Source organism: Mchenga conophoros, linkage group LG16 (assembly GCF_057382185.1).
Source record: "Mchenga conophoros isolate Kocher_MC1m ecotype Shallow Benthic linkage group LG16, M_conophoros_male_GT1.1, whole genome shotgun sequence".
Classification (NCBI taxonomy): Eukaryota; Metazoa; Chordata; class Actinopteri; order Cichliformes; family Cichlidae; genus Mchenga; species Mchenga conophoros.
In genome coordinates, this window is record NC_140541.1 from 33454987 (window position 1) to 33474849 (window position 19863).

Below are 19863 nucleotides of genomic sequence, written 5' to 3' on the forward strand. Positions count from 1 at the left end.
GTTTCAGTTTGTAGACATACTCTTGTTGCACACTGAAATACCAGTGAACACATATTTTATCTTACATTTATCATCTTGCAGCTCACATTGAACTGTGTTGTGCACCTGATGTAAATAATGTTAATAAAGTTCTCGTATGTTAATTTAACCCTAGATAGATTTTAAAACTGATAAGTACCCACTCCTAAACCCCTAACTTTTCTCTCATTCCAAAGAATATAGGGTTAGATGTGAAAGAAAAACTAAAGTCTCCTGAAAAGCCTTGTAGGTTGTACCTTAATCCTTACAGTTGCTGCTCAGAGAACATGACCTCTGACCTTGAGCAAAATTAAGGACTTCAAAGTGCATCAAAGTAAAAGTAAAGAGTTTTGCGTAGCTTCTCCGCATCCAGGCCATTTTTCATTGATTCATGAAGACATTTCAGCTCTCATCCACGACGATTCTTCAGTTCCAAAACTGATGGAGAGTCTCAGGTTTTGGCCTGTTTTTAGGTGGTCCTGAGAGTTGTTCAGTCACTTTGGTCTGCCACGACCACAACAACCAGTCGCAGTAGATGGCCGCCCCTCCCTGAGCCTCGTTTTGCCAGAGGTTTCTTCCTGTTAAAAGGGAGTTTTGTCTTCTCACTGTCACCCAAGTGCTTGTATATGATTTTTGGGGTTTTCTCCGTTTCCTCTCTATTATTGTAGGGTCTTTACCTTACAATGTAAAGCACCTTGAGGCAACTCTTGTCGTGATTTGGCACTATATAAATTGAATTGTGTTTGGGAGTTTGTCCCCTGGATGTGTGGCCTTTAATGACTCACATAATTACAGGGTGGTTCATCATCTTTCAGGACCATATCCAGGGTGACACCTCCACTAAACTGTGACTCTCCATCAGGTTTTAGAACTGAAGAAGCCTGCACCAAAGGCAGCTGTCATCTTTTAAAGCATTTAAGACTAAAGGTAAAACATCAGGTGTTCTTGGCCTTGATAACTTGAGCCTCTCAGCAAATAACCATTGGCTTTACTGTCAGTGTCTGATGTTTAACTGTAGTGTCACATCATGTCTTAAAAATAAGATTCTTGAAAACAATGTTGAATAATCACTGACAGAACATTTACTGAAAAGCTGTGCGGGCGGCCATGACGATGTTCCTCAGTATCCTTCTTGAACTTCTCATATTCTTTTTCATTGATCATTTTTGAGAACAAAATAAAACGAACAAAAAACAAATGTCATTTTTGGGTGTATAAAACATCAAAATGTAATTCACCATGAGGGAGACTCAGACTCATGAGATCGCACTCTGGAGACCAGATGTTTTCCTACTGAGCTAACTGACCAACACACACACTCAGCCACACCATGACTGCTGACATCAGAGAGGCCACAGCAGTCCCAATAAGAGCACCATGTGTCACAGGATAAGATAGAAGATCATTTGCATGTATTTACGTGTAATTTACACATCGGAAACTTGATATTTAAACAAGAAAACAGTCTTTAAAAATAAACATTGTGTGACAGTTTGATCAAAACCATTTCATAACCAAATAAGTTTCAGTCAAATTAACTCTTAAAAAGAGACGTGTGCATTAACCTTCTTAAATGCACTGGTTCTCAAACTTATCTTGGCGGAAAAGAGTTCACACCCCTGCTTTTTTTTATCCAACATTAAAGATACCTGCTGCAAATTTAGCGGTATGTCATTGTTTTAGCGTAACCTGCTTTAGAACCGACATTAGATATTGTTCATGCACGTTTGAAATAGATTTTTATATTGAAATTAAAAGATGACTTCTAACTAAACTAAGTGTGTTTGTTTAAAAGAAAAATGCTCAGTCTGAGCTTTTCTGGCAACCAGAGTAAGTCAGCTGTGAAGAATAGTACACAATAGGCGCCACTGCACCAACAAAGTCTTGTTTATCTCCTTAAATTCATAGTTTCCAGAAGCTTATCTGCTTGAAAACAGTAGTTTTCTCCCAATATGTTGGGGGAGAAGCTGCCCCTGAGTTCAAGTATCTTGGGATTTTATTCACGATGATGGAAAGGAGCTGGGCCAGTGGGTTGGTGCAGCATCTTCAGGAATGAAGGCGTTGTAGCAGACTGTCATGGTGAAAAGTGGGATAAAACAAAAGGCAAAGCTTTTCCAGCTACCAGATCTATGTTCCAACCCTCACCTGTGGTCATGAGCGCTGGGTAACAACCAATAAGGCAAGGCTGCGAATACTAGCTGCCTCCTTTGAGAGGTTTTTCTGGTTTCATCCAACAGGTTCTTCCCTCAGTCTCACCTTCCACCTCTGGTCTTTTTACTTTTTATGTTGCAGATTTGTTTAAGCCTGTGCAAGTGCAAAACCATTCACTAGTTGAACTTGGCCAAGAAATGTCAAGATATGTCTTTCACACAAGCCTGGGAGAATTAGCATTTTATCAAGTCTTTCTGTGTTGTCTGTATGTACTAAACTGCTGGCCCCAGTGGAACATTGACTTGACATTCATAGAGTGAAGCTTATAAGAAGGAGGGTCACGCAGAGAAAACTCCACGTGGAACTAAAGGAGTGTTTCAGGGATATCCTGTATGATTAATCTGTATACATCAGAGAGAACATAGTGTTTAGGAAGCAAGAGTAGAGGAAGTATAGGGTTCAGGAAAACACTGCACTGCCACCATAACATAATACAAAACACACAATCTGACTCTCGCACAATGTCAGGACTGGCCACCTCCCAGTTTCATATCAATGACTTGACAACTATTCACAACAGATATTACAACTGCTTTGAAGAATGTGGCTCGAGACAGGAAGAAAAACTCATTACATAAGGCGTAGAGCGTTCCAGTAAAAGCATACAGCCTTCTCCTTTATTTGGAAAGCCTACACCTCGGCACGCTGAGCCGTGTTTTGGTTTTCTGTCCTTCGAGGGAAGCTGAGAATTTATGAGCCGCTGGTCCAGCTGCTCTCTCTTGTTGACCCTTATTGGTGGCCCAGTGGGAGTCCACAGAGAGGCCTTGAGGACAGAAGGGGAGCTGTGAAAACTGTGCAGAAATTCTATAGTTAAACAACTTCTTTAATCTTTGATGAAATTTTCGAGATCTGCTTTAACCATATACTGTACTGGTGCAGTGGCTATTTGAAGAGAGTGCAACTGAGGTTCTTTTTTTCATATCACCTGAATACATCTCATGCAATCAGTCATGTTTTAGAAAATGTTTAGAAAAGATGACTTCTTGCTAAAAATAACAAATATGACTGATTTCGACGCTCTTGTGTGACACAAAAGATAACGGCTGTTTCATTCAGTATTCTGAATAAAGTTTGAGAGGCTTTTAAAAAAAATCCCAGAAGGTTCCTAGGAGAAAGGGCAAGGCTTATCTCTAGAAGGTGGTCTTAAAATCCAGGAGTAAACCAGGAAAAATTGGGGTACTGGTTGGAATGAAGCAGACAGACGTGGATTTTTATTGTAGCAAAAAAGGTGAGAGAATTAAAATGTTCAAAAAGTGGAAAGTTTCCAAAAACAGGAGGAAAATCTGTCCCTGATCTTTAAAACGGTGCCTAAGATTAATATTCTGGAGCAAGAAATTCAGGAAAACTGATTAATTACTCCAAAAAGCTGATTCTGTTAATCTGGACGTAGCGTTTTCAGTGGGAGAAACGTTTCGTCACTCATCCAGGTGACTTCTTCAGTTCAGCTGACTGCAGGTTTCCCCAACCTTATAAACAGTACATTTGCACAATGACTGAAACCAGCACCACTGAAGCTGGGACTGAAGAAGTCATTGGATGAGTGACGAAACGTCTCTCCCACTGGAAACGCTGCGTCCAGATGAACAGAATCAACTTTTTGGGATTTCCTTTCCTGGATAATTGAGCATGCATCAAGACTGATCATTTGTTGTTTGGCACTAATGAGTAACCTAATATTTTCCAGCTGCAGACCTCGAGATAAATCAGATCTTTTAACTTCATGTGACAGTCGTGTGGTCAGTGTAGGAATCGATAACTGGAGGGTGGCCTGTCGCACAAATGCACAGACGGCTGAAACATCCTGACTCATTCATTGCACTGAAAGCTGTTTAGTCTGGGAGACGATGAGTACTGCAGCCCAAACTCTCACAGTGGTTTCTTTATTATGTCCGGCTGAGTTTGTTTTGATGTGTATCTGTAGATTTTGAGATGCTTCAGTAAAAAGATCATCGCACTGGTGATGATTACACTTTAAAAAGTTCATTTAACCGATGACACAGAGATGAGATCTCTCACTGTGTGTTATCCTTCACAGCAGTGAATTCTAAGCCTTTGCTGGGAGTGTGAGCTGCTGTGGCAGTATCAGCCTGCTAACAGCAGATGCTGTTTGACTTTGACCACAGTACAAACATTGTGGAATTTGAATATACCTCTTGCTTTTTCATGTCTTCTTGACAGCTGCTCAGCGTCATCACTCATAATGCAACACGCAGTCTGAATTTCTCCATAATGTTCAAAAGCTTTTTATGATCTGTGGAGTTAATTGGTTTTTCTCTCCTTTTCTCTTTTTCCAGTGTGCCGAATCGCATGCCACAAGAAATGTGAAGTCAAGGTAAGAGTCCTAAACAATTTGCACACATAAAAAAAAAACCATAAAGGAAGGCAATGTCATGTTTGCTGATATTTGAATGTTATATTTAGTAATACCTTCATGCATCAAGTGAATATTGCTTTCCACATGAAGGAACATGAGAAGGGCTGAATGTTCTGTTTATTTGGAGCCATCTACTCTTTAAGATGTGCGTATGTGCACATATACATGCAGATGTTGAGATAGGTGGAGTTTGGGGGGAGTTTATGTTCTGCAGAAGAATCTTAAGAATGTCTAAACAAGTACTCTTTGTACCAGAATCTGTTTATGTTGGATGAGCTCTTGCGTCTTGGAGATCGTCCCCGTGTTCTAAAAATAAAAGACCTCTTGGTGGAGCTGGAGCTCGATTAATGTTGTGCGAAAGCAAAGAGCAAGAAAATGGGAGGGAAAAAAAAGAGAAGCTGGAGTTCGTGCTGGATAATTAGAAAGGTGCAGCATTCATTTAGGGTTTAGGGCAGGATTTGCACACATACAGCACATACCTAAACACACACCCTTCATCTGGTATCCATTATTGGAAATGGGTGCTAGTTGCCAGCGTTGCCCACTCTGTTTTACACACAGGAAATGCCAGGGGCGCAGGGCAGGCGGGCCACGCTGAATAAGAGGCGGTGGGTTTGGTGAACCATGTGAGGGAGGTCTCCAGTGGAACGTTATTAAACAAAATGGCTGAAATTATAAGACCTGCGTGTGATTCCTGTCTCACTGGTGACTGCGTTTCAATATTATAACCTTTACAAATGAGAGTGCCAGTTTCTTAGGATGGTTTAAAGTTTTAGTTCACCAAAGCTAGTGAGAGAGCAGGTGCAAGGGTTCAGGTTTAATTCCACAGCTCTAAACAACCTTTAAAATATAACACATCCACCATCACCCAATAGATAATGTAGCCAGTGACCTCTATGGAATAGTCTTACTGCTGTTTGAAAGAATGTGTGACCTTTATCAGTTTTTTGATTAATATAATAATAAATTTAGGATCGTCAGAGAAAAATTCTCCCACTCCTACAGCTTCCTCATGTTTACAGACAGTCCAATCTAATGTCTCTTATTCCTCCGTCATTAGTAATAGACTGCTTTGCTCAAGAAAGTTATTTAGTCTTTTAGCTCATGTTGTTGTGCTACATTTATTTGCGCTCAGAGTGCTTCTGTGTAAAATCTGTTTTACTCTGGGCTGATATGAAGTTGGGGAAACGGGTGCATATGGGAATATGTGGCAATTTCACAGCTGATTCTAATTCCGACAATGAATTGTCATGCACTCAAACCTCTTCATGAATGACTTAGACTTTTTTAGTGGGCTTAAAGAAGCAATTTACTACAAATATGTCCAGTTAGGATCTGAGCCTCTTGTAGGGGGAGGTTAAAAACCTTTTGTGTGATTCTCTCTTAACCTTGGGTTAATAATGGTAGATGAGAATAGAGTGGGAGTGTGTGGGTCTGAAAAGTGAAGCATTACAGAAGAGTCTTAATGCATCCTGTTTAATAGCCAGTAGGGAGTATTGTGGTTAAAAATGACTTGCAGTTATATCAAAGTCTATGGGAAGCAGACCTTTCTTTGTTGTTTCATGGTGTCAGGCAATACTTTCAGGTCATATTAAACAGGCCGTTAAGTTTTATAAATTCTGGTTATTCTATAAGAAGATTTTCCAGAATATGCTCATTAGCATGTGGTTTCAAAGTCAGATCCACCCTTCATTCGACACATCCAAGTTGCTAATCTTGAAGCTTCAAAATGACACTTTACAAATGTGTGAGTAACACCAGTCCCTCTGTCCAGCTTTCCATTTATTCTGCTGTGTGCGCCTGTTAGCAATCATTAAATTAATCAATCTTTAGCATCTACAGGTAGCTGTCTAACTGACAGCTAGGTAGGTAGCTGGGGTGATGGTAGGGTTTCAGCAAGGTTACTGTAAACCTAAATTTCATGAAACCTGGTGGAGAGCTGGAGCTTCGGGGGAAAAAACACAATGTTACTAAAGGGAAAAAGAATAACATGAAATTCTGCTGTGGATCCAGATCTCTCACTTTAATGTTGGTAAAGCATTGGTGTTGGTTAGCGATGAGCTTCTGACTTCCCTCATAATATGTACTTTGATCCAGAGTAATTTGAAAGGACCTTATCGAGAAGAAATGTGTCGCTGAAACCTGCAGAAATTACGTCTTTTTCTCCTTTGTTTTCCCTGCAGATCGTGCAATTTTTAAAGTGTGATGAATGGAAGTACACAGTACATGATAACGCTTGAATTTCAGGAAGCCAGAGGTCAAATTTGTTGGAGAAGCCTAGCAAACTGCCAGTGTCTATATATACAAACCTGCAACTTTCCATCTCCAAAAATCACAGCAGCATTTCCTTTTCTAAACATTTCAGCTAAAAATGTCAAGGCTTTGGCAGGAAGCAATTTGCTAAAAAGCCTGAGATGAAAAACAAGGGAGTGACCGCGACAGGGTCAAGCATGATAACTATCGGCACTCAGTCAGGCCTGCGAGACCACTGGCTACATTTTTATGACTTATTTATTTTAAAATCCAGCTAAAGCTCTTTTCTGCGACCTGTCAGCCATATATGATCTGAAATGTTAGGAATCTGAGCGCTCGAAAATAACTCAGAGGTAGGACAGTTCTCGTAAGTACACGTTACAATTATAAATCTCCATCTGGAGATAAGAATAATATACAGCCCATATTTAACCGGGCAGCAAACAAATGGTCACAAAACGCATCCCCACCTTCATGCCTGTTTACTCACAGCTGGATGTGAAAAATGTGTTAAATCTTGTCAGTAAAATTTTGCTTCTGGGTGATGACAGGAAAGAGCCAAAAACATCACATAGGGTGATCCTGAAAGTGAACATGAATATGTTTGCATGAAGTGATGGTATCTTTCCATTTTTCAGGCTAATTTACAAGTCTCCCTTCTTTATGCACAGTCTCCTTTGTATATATAATATATATATACTTCCTTACAAAAACAGAGAGGCTGGATTTCTGGGACTTTCGTGCCAACTTGCTGTGAAAGCGCTGAGGAAAGGTAAAACCTCAAACTGGAGGACTACTTTCTGCTGGGGTTTAATACACGTGACATTGAAGTTGTGAAGTTAGAAAGAATTTAACCTCAACTAGAGTTATCAAGATCAAATTCAGGGCTGTCAGTCTTCATTTACCTGAATCAAGGTAGTTATTAAAATATTGGTTTGTTTGCCCAGTGTTTGCTCCTCAGGAAATTACACATTGATGTGAAAGAGGTAGTGTTGATACCATATAGCCATCCACAAGCACGGACAGGTCTAGAGCAACAGATTTCTCTCAAGAGCAAACTGTAACCCTAAATAAATGTGAGGAAAATAAAAATAGTGGTCAAATCCAAGAAGGATGTTGGTTAAAAACATAAATGATAAGAATAGGCTAATAAGGACAGTAGCCTTATCATTGCCTATTTAACACCAATTCACAATAACAGTTTGCTCAAAGTGCTTTACATTGTAAGATAAACTCAACAAACAGAGAAAGAGAAGCCCGGCATTTCCCCAAGGTCCCCTCTGATCAAGGACTTGGAAAAAAGTGGTGAGGAAGAACTCCCTTTTGACAGGAAGAGACCTCCAGCAGACCCAGGTTTGGGAAGGAGCAGCCACCTGCAAATCCTATATAAATACAGGAAGAGATTCGCTCACTGTGCATTATTTTGTCACTAATGGTTGGTTGCTAGTAGTCAATCTACTAGTGTAATTACTACTCCTTTGTGCTATATGTCAATCAACAGCATTCTTCACTTTCATTGGTAGTTGCTTTAATTTTTTGACTTTTTTTGAGTTGAGACAATATTAACTCTTGACCTGCCAGTACTTGCTTTGCTTTGGGTGGTCTCTTGTTGTTGGGACATCACCAGCAGTCACTATCTGTGTGGACGCCCCTTAAGGCTGCTTTATGATCAGTCTACAAAGGTCTATAGAAAGGAAGTCAAGCAAGGAATGGAATTGCTTTCACTTAAAATCTGTATCTCTATTGACAGTAGTCACTAAAAGGCAAAGATCCTCTATGTACACCAAACATTGTGCTGTTTCCTTACCTTTTGAACATAGCTGAGCTAACATGATTTAGTAGTGCAGGGTAATTCTGAAGCTGCGTTTAAAATCATGAAGTTACTTCTATTAAGGAGCTACTTCACTTTATAGTACAGAAATGAACTGCAGTGTCCTTGCTCATAGTAATAAAGGAACCTGCCATTCTGTGTATTTGTGTGGCTTCAAATATAGTATTTGGTGTATGTTGTGTTGTACAGCTGAGCTGTCTAGTCGAAGTTATTTGGTTTCTCTGATCCTTGCATGTCAAGCGTGTTTTGAGAAGGAAACCACCGTGTTCCACCATTAATCAGGAGCAACGTGGAAGAGCGTATCATCTCTCCGCCTCTCTGTCTGCTGGTGTTTTCGTTCCGCTTCTCTGAAATGATGAAGCACTTGTTTTGTCAGCTCCTGAAATTCTCAGAGCGCATGCTTTGAAACTGTGGAGAGAACTCGTACGTTTCTTTGTGCTGGCTCGCTTCCACTTTGTGCTTTTGTTATTTCAGATTTGTTGTTTGTGACCCTTTTAGTTCCTTTCACTGAGCACATCATGTTGCAGTTTGAGCTCTGTTGTTGCTGCTTGGAGCTTCCTGATGGATGTGCCCTCATTCGGCTCATCAGGTTTGCCAAGTGAAAAGCTGCAAATTGCCCCCTTTGTTTCATGAAAGTTGCAACATTATTACTAACACTTGATTCCTTTCCCATTCATCAAGCTTAAATTGTGTTACTGAGCATTTCAGAGTATAAATCTATTGAAATAATAGTCAATGATAATAAAACCAGTAGGTTCACTTGCAGAATTGAGCCTCTTACATAAATATTCTCCTTTCCAGGAAGTTTCTGGATCTTACTACATACCACTGAGTTCAATAGTCATTCTGGCACAGTCTGCCTGTCAGTAGCTACCGTTTCCCGACATTTTTAACATTTCTGAGCGATCACCTGGAGATATAAAGTTCTTGGTGCGGCTACAAATAAGACAAACAGTCTACCTTGTATTATTTATCGCTTCCAAATCTTTGACACATCCAAACACCTGTATCCACACATGTGAGATGCATTTTTGAGAGAGATCGTCAGGTCTGCAGCTGGAGAACAATGTTTGCATCGATAACTGTGAAATTCTGGAGCAGTTATCTGGTTAGCAGTTATCTGGGCACTTGTTTCAGCGGTAAAACCTGGATTCATATTCAATAGCTTGTTCTGTTGTTGACCTCTTTTTCTGTTTTTTAGATGATTTTGAGATTATTGTTATTTTGATTATGCGGTTGGTTGTTTAATGAATCCTCAGAGCCCACACCCAATAAATCAAAACAAATCTGTTCTATATGGATATGGATGAACTGTTTTCAACCATGAATCCAGGTAATGAGGTCTGGATGTTGTACAGATCTGATTTTCTGGACATTGTCCAGATGTGGCCTTTCACATATGAGGCAGACAGCTGGAGATTGATGGTCATGAGGTGGCGCCTGTGCCGATCAAGCAGGAGGCAGGACACGACGCACATCAGCACACACTCGCTGTCTGTTAATTGTCTGAATGTATGAATCAGTGAAAGGTCAGGGCTGCAGTGCATGTGTGAAATGGCTAAGGTGTGATGGTCCAACACTTGGGTTCAAGGCGAAAACTCTGTTAGCTGTAGAAACATCTGGCATGAAGTTGACGCTCCCCAGAGGGTTGATCCTACCTACTCTGGTTAGTGAGTATCATTTGGTTCAAAGCACCACTATGTCCTATCCATCCATCTTTTAGAGGAGAGGTGGGGTAAACCCTGGACAGGGTCATCACAGGGTTCACATATAGTTAGACACCTACAGCCAATTCAGACTCCCCTATTACCCAACACACATTTGAACTGTTGGAGGCATACCTGGATCCATCTTTCATACTGTCTACTTCAGGAAGAAGTTGACCAAAGGAGAAAACCAGCAGTGCCTTTACATACAAATTCATTTAAAGTCACTGATTCATTTTGTTTCCCCAGCCCAGTGTATCCATGATTTAAACTTTGGAGATTATTCTACACTGTGCCAGAAGACAGAAAGAAGAAGATTCATCCCAGAATGACCCACTGCTCCCATGTGTCTTTGCAGCCAGTCTCTATTGACACACAAGCCTTTATTTAGTTTGCATTTTTTCCCTCTTGCCCTCGAGCCTCATCCTCTCTCGTGTAGCGCTTGCTTCAGCAGTCGCAGCAGCTGTCAGGATCATTTGGCTTGATTAACCTTGACTACTGTTCCAGTAACTTCCTGTAGATACCACACATTGCCACAGTGCTGATTTATCACACAGGCAGAAACTGTGATGTGTCACCACAACTGAGCCCCAGCAAAGGTTTTTCATATTCAAAGACTGTAACACAGTCTCTGTAGCGGTTTCACCTTTAATTTCTCTTATAAATTCATGTTTCTGTTATTAAGACACATAATATAACAGGTTCTTTGATCATTTAAATAAATTGAGTCATCATCAGGAAATGTATATTACTTATGGCGCTCAACCCCCTCGATGTAGAAAAGGCCTTTATGCTCTTAGTTCTGCATTGCTTTCGTTCTAATGGATAAACAAGGCATTCAAAGAAAGGGGAAAAAATACATATTGTGCTTTTGCTGTAAGACATTACATAAGTCCAAGTTTGGGGAGGTTTCAAAGCATTGCGTTGAACCCCTTTGACAACATTAACAGCTTCCTTCATTTTGCATGTTGTGTTGGCCGTGCAGAGAGTGAGAAATGGAAGTTAAAGTAGGAGAGGGGCTGACCCTCTGTTAAGAAAACAAACGGAAGAGGCCGTGTCAGAGTTGTATAATTGTTACACACTTAGCGCGCCAACCAGTTAGAGCAAACACACAATGGCTCATGACTAAAATATTCCTGTATTGGTCATGGTATCTGCACCTACTTAAAAAAAAAAACAACAAAAAGAAAACAACAGCTCCTCGTCTGATCAAATGCAGAGCCAGCCAGCAGCTCTGAGGCTAATTGAATTAGCAGTCACAGGACAGAACACATGCTCGCTACTCTGTTCTCCTCCTTATGACCGCAAACGTTTGCAGGAACACAACAACAGCTCAATCATGGGATAAATCATATGGCTTCTAATTTGAGTGCATTTTTGTATAAGGAGCGATGTTTTCTGGGTTTAATTTCATTGCGATTTTGACTTACTTTTATATCATGAGGATGAAAATAATCGACTAAGTAAACATTTTTACTACAATTCAGTATTTGTCAAGACATGTTGAACTTTAGCAAGTATGCAGTTTCTGATTGCTCCCACGTGAAAATATTTAAGGCAATTGTCTGAAATTTTATGCAAAGTGAGTGTCGTCCTTGCTACATGTGCTACCTCCTGCTGTGTGCTACAGATGTGGACAGAATTATTAGAGCCTCCGTGAAATTTAAAGGCTTTGTCATTATTTTCCCAAGTGCTTTTCTGACATAGCATTTCTAAAATTGTTTTCTTTAGAAAGCATAAATAATTTTTGTTTGCACATAATAACAGAATTATTTCAGACATAAAACTATCAGGGTTAATATAATTAGCCCCCTGAAAATGGACTTTATTATCGAATAATAGCACAAACCACTGATGTGCAGTGATGTGATTTAACTTTGTAATGCTCAAGGCTTATAAAATTGAGTTAAAACCAAGGATTATCTTCTAATTTGCACACAGTATAAAAACTTCAGAGAGGGTTTGGGCTGTCACATGAAAAAGCATCATGCCAAGAACAAAATTAATCAGTTTAGACTTGAGAAAAATAATGTTTGATGCTCTCGAACCAGGAGATGGATATACAAAGTTGCACAGTACAGACAAGCCTTGCAGGTGGGAAAATAAAATTTTAAAGACTCTAAAAGGAAAACTAGTGAGTGATGTGTTAAAAGACCCCAAAACAACGGCCAACATACTAGTCAATGACTCAGCCAAGTCAGCTAAGCTATATAGATGATCCTTTATACAGTATTTTTTATACAGTAAGTTTCATCCAGCTAGATAAACACATGTAGGAAGACCTACAAACGTACGCTGCAGTCATTATAGTAAGATGAAAAAAATAAATATGCGACTTTAACTTTGACTGTCAAACAAAAGAAATAAAAATGGACCTACAGTCACAATCATCTGTCATTTCTCCTTGTTCATGTGCATAAACTAACGGCTTACACAAGGACCATGGGCTTACGGCCATGTATTTAGTAAGTGCATGTTAGCGACATGTGCATAGATACAGCAGAGAAAACAAACAGGAACGCCCAGCTTTAGCATGATGGAGTAATCAAGAGCTGTGGGAAAGAATGTCAACAACGTGCCAAGTGCACGAAGGAGACGTGGATGGAAGAAGTGAGTGAGAAGGATGAATGTGCTTAAGATCAATTAGAAAAAAAATTCCACACTTTCATTTCATTGCCCTTCTTGTACAGAGGAAGAACTGCTGAGCATGCACCATCTCTCCCGGAGTTTCTAATCGTCTCTGAGTGCTACAACAGCTGTGAGTGTTGAGGGTTTTTTTCAGAGGAGCCTTCTTTATTACGTGCTCAAGGAGTTTGGAGACTTTGTTCTGTTCAAGTTCCCCACCCTTACATCTGCAGCCTGTCCTTTGGTTCAAGGCAACAGCTTTTCCATCCCATGTCAGCTCCTGCTGCCTAATCATGACCATCCAGTAGAAAAATCCATGTTAAATCTGGTCCGTAAGCTGCGAGGGCGTTTCCGAAGCGTTCCACCGAGCGCTGGGGGACCGAGAGCCTGACGCTCGCCCCTGACGTTGCTTGGGAAAGCCTGAGTCAGACTCATGAAACTGGACCTCACCCAGAGTGTTCTCTCCTGCTCTGTGTTCCTCTCTGTAGCCCTACTGTGTACTATTTTGTTTTTTCTTTTCTACGTTTTTCTTTCTCTATCCTCCTCTTTTTCTTCCCCCATCATTCACTGATGAAGGCACTGATTCCCCCCTATTGTTGCTCCTTTGCTTATCAGTCGGTGTGAGGACCACACATGGTGAAAAAGTGATTGGTGCATTCATTCTTTCACAATCATTCGTGTACAGAAGAATTTGTTCCCTCCCAATAATAAACATTAAAGGAGCAAAGGGCCTACTTAGTGAAACTGATGTAGCAATCTTTTTTTTTTTTTTTACCCCCTCTCGCATAGACACTCACAGCCACTTCATTAGGAACACCTGTTTATTTGCGTTTTAACACAAATATGTAGTCAGTCACTTGGCAGCAAGTCGATGCTTTTAGACATGTGGACAGGATCAAGACAGCCTCCTAAAGTTCAAACTGAGCATCAGAATGGGGAAGAAAAGGAATTTAAGTGCCTTTGTGAGCGTGGAAAGACCTTTACTGTTGGCTGCACCATCTACCTTGTCTCGGATTTACCGAGAATGGTTTGTAAAGGCAAAATATCCAGTGAGCGGCAGATCTCTGGGAAAAAATGTCTATATCAGAGGTTAGTGGACAATGGCCAGACTTCTTCAAGACTACAGTAACTCAAATAACCACTTGTTAAACCGGCTGCCAAGCCTGACAGAAAAACTGAGGCTACAGTTCACACGGGCTCACCAAAATTGGACAATAGCCGATTGTAAAAATGTCTCAATTTTTGCTGCAACATTCAAATTAGGTGTAAAGAACATAAAAGCAGTTGAGGCTGATTTAGGTGGTATAATGCTGTGGGAAATATGTTTTTTTGCACACTTTGGACCTCTTAGTACCAAATGACCATCATTTAAATAGCACAACCTCCCTGAGTGTTGCCGATGACCATGACCATGCCTTTATGACTGCAGCGTACACATCTTCACAGCTCCCAGCAGGACACGGCATCATGTCACAAAGCTCAGATTGGTTTGAACATGGCAATGAGTTTTCTCCACAATCACCAGATCTCAGTCCAGTGGACCACTTTTAGGATGTGGTGAAATGAAGATTCTCATCGAGCATGTGCTGCAGACATACACTGTTGAATCAATGCCATCAAGAATTAAGAGAGTTCTAAGGATGTCTCCAAAAGGGCATCCAACACAGTCCTATCAAGAGGTAACTAATGAACTGCCTGGTTAATGTAAGTTATGAGTTTTTGTAGAACATGCAAGACACATTGTGTTCTGATCTCTGAGCTGCTGCACAGCAGGTTGAAGAAGCCAGAAGGAACATGATGAAGGAGGTCGTCTGACTGAAAGCCAAGCTGAGTGTTGTTTGCTTAAGCTAATGTAACTGTTTTTGATCAGTCTGAAAAACATCACTGAGATGCACACGATTCCACGTTTAAACATGCAGAAAGTTTTGCACATGAGCTTTAATATATCTGAGCTATTAAGCCCATGGCTTTATTAAGTGCTTTATAAACAGATAACACATTGTTACGCTGTGACTCACACATTTTGGAAATCTTGCCTACATGTGCGTGGATTTAGCAGGGAAAATACTGGGCGATAAAAGTAAATTAGTTGAAAGTAAGTCTGATTATTGTGCTTTTCTTTATATGGGGAAAAAAAGATGGTGCCATCAAAAAGTAATGCAGAAAATGTAGAAAATTCAATAGAAATGTAAGGATTTTGTTCCTGTGGTGGATTCCCAGACCCTCCTGTTAATGTTGTGTCCTATTAAAATGAGTTAAAAAGAGACTCAGAGATTTCAGTTCCTACAAAAATGAGCAGTAAGAGTAAAAAAAAAAAAAGAATTGGCGTGGCTGTGCGATAGTTGTTTCTGGCAGTGCCGGTGTGATTACAGACAGCAGCCACAGGATTATGAAGGTAATAAAAGCCAGGACGCAGGAAATAGCCCAGACTAAGAGAAACATATCAGCCTCAAACACAGACAGATAACTTCCCCACGCTTTGCACTTCCCGACATACACGGATGAAACTGGTGGTCTGCACCACTGCATTGTGGTGAGCGGCGAAACACAAAGCTCGACTCAGAGCCGCACAGGCAAACGCAGACACTAGGAACAGGGAATTCCCGCTCCCCACAGTTTAAAACCGTGTCCCTCCGCTGAAGGTGACTATCTCACATAAACAAGCATGTTGTTTTGTTGCCGTGAACCACATGTCTGCTCTTTGGCAGCACTCCCTTCCTTCCTGGGCCTTGTCATTAATAGTGAATTAAATAACGCTTACAGAGCTGACATCTGGTGAGCACGACTTCAAGCTAGAGGTGTTGCTCTTCAGAGCCGCCTTCCATGTAATTACCTCCAAGCAGCATCAAAGACGGTGGCCATTCTTTCCATGTTGAGACATAATCCTTAATGTGCTACAAATTTGTACCATGCATTCTTCAGTAAAGCCTCTTTGTCTGCTACTGGATAATAGCCAGCGACGTTGTGGGAGCACATTAAAACGGCACGCTTACTGTAAGGCTGCGAGTAGTGCTATAACCTAGGCTGCTTGGATGACTTGAGGTGAGATTAAAGCCATCCAGTTTAGTGTCATTTACTGGATAGTTGTTGAGTCTGATGTGGCCCAAATGTGCCAATCGGTTGACAGCTGCTAACAAAATCTATAGTACTGCATACAAACACACTTCCCCCAAAGCTTTCATGCAGTGGCTGAATCGCACCAACCAGGTTATCACCTGTTGGCCATTAAACTGACATTAATGATAAGTTAAGACTAGATTCAATTTAAAAAAAAAAGTCAAATTTTCACTCAGTAATTTTGTTCATATCCATTCTCTTCACTACTTTATACTGGTGACATGTCCAGGGAGTATCCCCCAGCCCTCATCCTGTGACAGCTGGGATACGCTCAAGCATCCCCATCACCCTGTATTATTTTTTAATGCATAACTAATTGAATTTGGGGTTAGAAATGAACAACTAATCTGTTAGGTTAGTTTAAAATACAGTGGTTGCCTCATCTTTCAAAGCTCAGTTTTCTGTCAGGTAAAAAGTGACGATTCATCCCCGTTAACAAGTGACTATTTCATATTTTTCACATTAGACGGGGCTGGAAGACGACGTGTTGGTTTTACTGGTGGTGTCTGATGCATCAGTCTAGGATGAGCTCTGGTGACTTTGAAGGCCACAGCGAATGACTCCCATATTCTTATTATTCTTAGACCTTTTCTGTAAGCACTTCTACTCTGTGTATTGGAACAAACCTCTCCTGCCATAATAGACACATTTCATCACTGGAAGAAGGTGATCACTCGGAACAGCTGATTTGTGGACCTAACAGGACCCACTAGATCACCCAACTTAAGGGGTCAAGAGCTTTTGATCTTTCTCCAGGTTATTGCTATTTAAGTTACTTGATTCTACTTTTTTGCCAGCTTAAAACTCGTAGTTTTCAAAGCCAAGGTGATATATTTAAAGGAAAGATATTTAAAATGTGAAAGGCTGATAGTCAGTGAAAGCAATCTTCTGACTACTTTCACTCTAGAGTGATGTTCTAAATCTTTATAATAGCATGTAGGGACAAGGTTTAACTCTTGGAATCAAAGCCATAGAATTTCATGGCGTTGTGAGCTGGTGACTGGTCAGCATGTAGCTCCTTGCTGCTGTTTACACTGTCTGACTTTGCCTTGAAGTCAATGGATTCATTCATGGTACTTTCCCTCTCGTGGGCAGCCGTAGAGTGAGTGTGTAGGAGAGAGCTTGTGGGGAAGGGGGGGAAGGGGGGGCAGAAAAGGCGGGTGGAGGTCTGCCGACGACTCATATTTAACCTGTAACTTGAGAAGCTGATAACAAGGAGAGAATGAAGAATGAGCTCGTGATGAAGGAGTGTGTGTGAGAAAGTGAGAAAAAGACGGTGAAAGGAAAGAGGCGTGCTTTTGTTCCCCCCGATCTCACGTCCCCTTCTTCCCTCCCGATCTCCCTGGGAAATTTGACTTGAGTATTTTTCTCCTCCTTTCTCGTTACTCATGTGTCTCCCCGTTTGGGAGGAGGGTGAAAATGGTCTGAACAAGAGGGAGGAGAAAATAAACCCAGGGAGTGAAAGAGAAGGGAAATAGCTGTAGCCCGTAGCCAGACTTTGCCTGCTTATTCAGCGCCGAGTGCTGCACTGCGCCGTCTCCAGTTGTGGGATGTTAAGATTTGCCTTTGGCTGCACTTCGCCCCACTCGCGCGCTCACATTAAGACTCTTTAGACATCTTTATGCTCATTTTCTTGGAGGAGGAGTGAGTGAGGGAGAGGCTAACCAGACCTATTAGCCTGAAGCCTGAAACAAACACTCTCTGACACACACACACACAAACTCTCTCTCTCGCTCTCTCGTTCTTGCTCTCTGACACACACACTCACACACACACTCCTCCAGTCCTGCGCTGCACCAAGGTAACAGTGAGTGGATTTAGCTTTTAGCCATCTGGTCGGAGCACAGAGGAAAAACCTCTCTGCTGCACACGGTGGGGGGGCAGAGGAAGAAAAGCCAAATGACGATGCAGCACTAAAACCAGACAGAGAAAACCAAAGAGTGAAAGAGAGAGAGAGAACGACACACAAAAAAAAGACACTCACTCTGAGACAGGATGGCCACCGCAGTGTTTCAGGTAAGAAGCGTGGTTGGGAAAGGAGGGTAAAGTACTGCTGTCTGTCTGATGATCGAGCTCCTGGCTTTTCGTGTGTGTGTGTCAGTTTTCTGCATTGTGGATTTGCTTCACTGTTACAGAGAAACAAAGTTATCGCAGGATGTGTGTGACCTGACATAGGTGTGATACTCATGTGCGTTATGCTGCACTGGAGCAGTGCTGTCTTCAGTAGGTGAACAGTGATAAAGAGTGAATTCAGACACATATTGCGTGTTTCCACAGCAGAGTGCATCGAGCTGCTTCTGGTGTGGATTGCAGGATTTTATATTAACGAGCATGTAATATACACAAGCTCATGTTGTATCAGTGTAGTATTTAAATGTGTTTATGTCAGGTAATGTAAAGCACTGCTTGCTTCTGTAGTGCTTGTGTATGTGTGTGGTCTCCTTGGCTAACCATGTTTGTGGTTGGTGGCCCATGGTCATAGCTGGAAAGATGGTGGCCTCTTCTCTTCTCTTCCACTTACCAAGAGTGAGAATGAAAATGTGTTTGCTGTCATGCTTTCAGTGGTGCTCTGTATAAAGTATGTGTGTGTGTGTGTGTTTGTGTCGACTGCTGCAGTTGTTTCACAATAAGACCTTGCAAAAGTTGTTTCACAGATATAATCGCCCCAGGCGTGAGAAAACCCAACAGCACTTGGGGAATTTTTGGCACGTATAGCGGGAGTTACAGTTGCCTCCAGTTTGCTTCAAACTGGGGAGAAGAATAAAGACGTAATGTGAAAACACAGAGCGTATTCTTAAACAGATTTGCAAGGTCACGCTGGTCACTGACAGCTGTGATTTTTCTCTGTCCCATCCACCCTCACTGAGTGGGTGTTTGGATTTTTAACAGATTCTGGCTCTTTCAGCAGGATATAATGTGAGTAAGAGGTTAAATTGTCTTCACATAGTTAGAAGACAGTAGGTTTCCATAAATACATTTTGTAGTGTAGTTGGAGCTGTTGGAACACAATACTAGGCTATAATGTAATGTATTGCTGCTGCTGGTAATGTATGCTAGAGACAGCTGAACGAGTCCAGTAATACTTATCTTTCAGCATGGAGCTGGTGTTGATGACTGCCCCCTCTAGCTTTTGTGCGTTTTAAAAACTGGCCCTCGTTTTGACAGATTTGAGAACCAATGGTGTTATTAGCAGATATTGGGGTAATTTCAGTAGGATTTCATTTTGGACTCAATATGTGGGCACCATCTGCCAGTCACTGGTGAATTCATTATGGTAACCCTTCCTTTAACCACTGACATCAGAGGTTCCAACTTTGGGTCTGGCACTTTTGTAGTGCCAGTGCTAGCCTTACAACATTTTTTTAAAAAGATGGTGGAAATGTGTGAAATTGAGCACCAGCTATGCACTGATGGAAAAGTTATGTGTCCACAAAAATGTCTAAATTTGACCCCTGTGCACCCCCAGCTTTTACACATGGTGTTTGTGCACAGTCACTTCCAGATGTTATACAGTGGGGTACATTTTGTCAGCATGGTTTCCAGTACAGGGAGATGTGACTGTAAATCAGTCCAAAGTTGTTGAGAGTAATCACCTTTATGCTCTGAGGAAACATTTCTGTCCTGATGTGAGCTGTATCGTCCAGGATTGCAGTGCTTCCATCCACAGTAGGACTGGTTTAACCAAGTTGACCACCTCTGTGACATTTTGGACCAATGTGTATGAGAGC

At 41.3% G+C, this 19863-nt stretch overlaps 1 protein-coding gene across 19 annotated transcripts in view; it reads left to right on the forward strand.

Moving 5' to 3' along the window:
- Window positions 1-19863, forward strand: part of tns1b (tensin 1b) — a 195152-nt gene that overhangs the window by 78608 nt on the left and 96681 nt on the right. For 17 of the 19 annotated variants that reach the window (XM_085250708.1, XM_085250711.1, XM_085250706.1 and 14 more), the window contains exon 3: window positions 4524-4561. In XM_085250708.1, the coding sequence (XP_085106834.1) occupies window positions 4524-4561 (38 nt within the window). Of the gene's footprint in view, window positions 1-4523; window positions 4562-17577; window positions 18152-19863 lie in introns of those variants that run through there. The other 2 variants (XM_085250720.1, XM_085250722.1) reach the window with 1 other exon arrangement.